Source organism: Takifugu rubripes, chromosome 2, assembly GCF_901000725.2.
Source record: "Takifugu rubripes chromosome 2, fTakRub1.2, whole genome shotgun sequence".
NCBI classification, from domain to species: Eukaryota; Metazoa; Chordata; class Actinopteri; order Tetraodontiformes; family Tetraodontidae; genus Takifugu; species Takifugu rubripes.
In genome coordinates this window covers 14,421,275-14,423,774 of record NC_042286.1, presented here as the reverse complement: position 1 = coordinate 14,423,774, position 2,500 = coordinate 14,421,275, and the positions used below count along the sequence as shown (strand labels likewise).

The window sequence follows — 2,500 nt, the reverse complement described above, 5'->3', positions numbered from 1 at the left end:
ACACACACCATCCCACTTCAAGTTGCAGCCGTTGGGTTTCAGCTCTGAAAACAGGAGCTGGGGGGGGACATGGGGGACACCTCCGATCAAAGGGATCCACCTGAGGGATCCACCTGAGGGATCCACCCCTGCGGCGGCGGTCCAGAGGTGACCCTCTGAGCTTTGGGACGGTTCACATGAATCATCTGTCAGGACAGGCAGCCAAACAGGTCCCAAACCCAGAGAAGCCAGCAGGCTGCTGCTGTTTACACCCACCTCAGCTCCTCACGCACGTACGTGCGCGCCCATACGTCAGAGCGTTGTCATGGAACTGCTTTTATTTAATTACCATAATCAGGCTGTAGGGTCGTAATCAGGATCAGCCTAACGAGATTACCTCTGCGCACACCTCCTGTGTGTGTGTGTGTGTGTGTGTGTGTGTGTGTGTGTGTGTGTGTGTGAGGGAGGCAGACGTGACAGCGGCTCTTGATTTGCTGGTAAATGTACAGAATTCCGTTTCCTGTCCTGCTCAGGAAGTACAATCACTCCCAACTACCTGGACAACTCCACATCCAACGTGGGACCCTGGTGCTCCTGCGTCGCCAGCGGCAACCACAGGGAGCACTGCGGCGACTTCCTGGCGTTTTTCCACGACAACATCTGCCTGAGTGAGTAACAGAGGAAGAGACCTCAACCACCGGGAATGTCGAATGTCCGGGATGAGCTCGACAATCGATGACACAAGCTCTAAAAGGGTCTGGAGCAGAGCTCTGGGGTCCAGGACAGAGAATGGGATGTCCAACACAGTGGTGCAGGCTTTCCTGTCCACGCTAGCACAGCTAGCATCGGCTAGCATCGGCTAGCATCGGCTACAATCGTCCTGCTCTTGGACTCACACTCCGCCTCTTCCCGCTTTAAATACCCACTGATTGCACACATTAACTACACGCTGCAGCCGGTGAAGCGTGGCCGGGGTTCCCGTGGCAACAGGTCGCCTTCATTATCACACACAAAACGTCGTCGTGTTTGTGCCAGCGTAGCTTCAGAGGATGGAACATGAAGGTTATCCTCAGATCTGCTCCCCTTCACTCAGCTGTAGCTTTAATTCATCAGAACGCGCCGCTGTGAAGGCGCCCGATCGTCCCTCTGCGTGAGCGATATCGCCGCCGCGGCAAAACGACGCCGTGACAAAGTAATCGGGCCGCGTCGCTGCCGGTGACACGACGCAGTTCCAGTTTATTTTGGGTTGTGCTTTTTCCCACGCAGCTGTCAGGATGAGTAATAACAGTGGTGACGGACCGGTGACACCAGTGACAGCACCAAGCAAAGCACAGCTGCTCTCATTCATGTGCCGTCACTGGGTGACACACACAGAAGTGGAAATTCCTCGCTAATAAATAACACAACACAACTGAGAAGTCAAATCAAACCCAAACCGCCCAAACACTGAAACATCTGCTGCTCGCAGACACGTCGCGGCTAATGTTAGCTTAAAATAAGGTTCTGTCACGTTTGAGTTAAACTTGTTCAGTATTGGCAATTTGAGATAGATTTGCTAAACAATGTAGAGAAAGTTTGAGAGTAGAACCTCCTACTGGAGCAGACAGTTTGTCCATTATCATTCATGCACGTCTGTTTACACACGTGCACGGGCAACAACCGAGCGGCGCGGCTCTGGATGAGCTGTCACGTGCCGCTAAAGCGACTGGTGGAAATCTGGGCTGAGATATTAAATTTCCCCTCCGGTCAAAAATGTCTGTTTCGATTTGTTCCCGCAGCTCAGTCTTGAAATGTTGTTTGGCAGCCAAAGTTTCCACGTTGGTTGAGGGAAATGATTTGCCAGCTAGCATTAATTAGGTCTTTAGCTAACTTTAGCTAAGTCCTGGCTCTCTGGGTTTGCTAATTTTAGTCCGAAGCTACTGAAGTTTTCTCATCTTGAAGTTGTGTCTGTTTATTTATGCAGTCAGATCAGAAAGCTTCGGTTCCGCTGGCGTTCCCAGTCAGACCGCCACGAGAGACCTGGAAGCCAAACAGAAGCCGGAGCTCCTGCAGGTTCTGCAGGTTCTGGGTTTATCGGATCAGAGCGGTGCTGACTTTCTATTCAGATCAGTTCTGATGCGCTGGACTCACCTGACACGCCTCGCTTGGCCAGATAATGACGCTCATTAATGTGTTCCTGGTTTCCAATTAGCCGACCGCAGATAGACACATCACAGGCGTTGTTAGCAGAACTCGCATCCATCTGATGGATGTGTGTGTGTGTGTGCGTGTGTGTGTGTGTGTGTGTGTGCGCTCGTCTGTATCCGGAGGCAACGACCGCCGCGGCGGCTCCTGCCTGCTGTTTACTGGAAGCTCCTCGGAGACTCTGGAAAACAAACGTCAGGCTGCCCTCGTTTCTCTGCTGTCTGCAGCAAACGGAGAAACAGGCGACTCTTTTCCTGCCTGAACAAAATGGCTGAACAGCACTTTAATGCTGGGCGGGCTCTGTGTGTGTGCGCGTGTGTGTGTGTGTGTGTGTGTG

The 2,500-nt window shown here is 52.4% G+C and overlaps 1 protein-coding gene across 1 annotated transcript in view; it reads left to right on the top strand.

Annotated features, from left to right (window-relative positions):
• gfra4a (GDNF family receptor alpha 4a) overlaps positions 1-2,500 on the top strand; it is a 62,154-nt gene that overhangs the window by 54,889 nt on the left and 4,765 nt on the right. Inside the window, 1 exon segment of the mRNA XM_029828439.1 lies at positions 513-647. Coding sequence (XP_029684299.1) covers positions 513-647 — 135 coding nt within the window.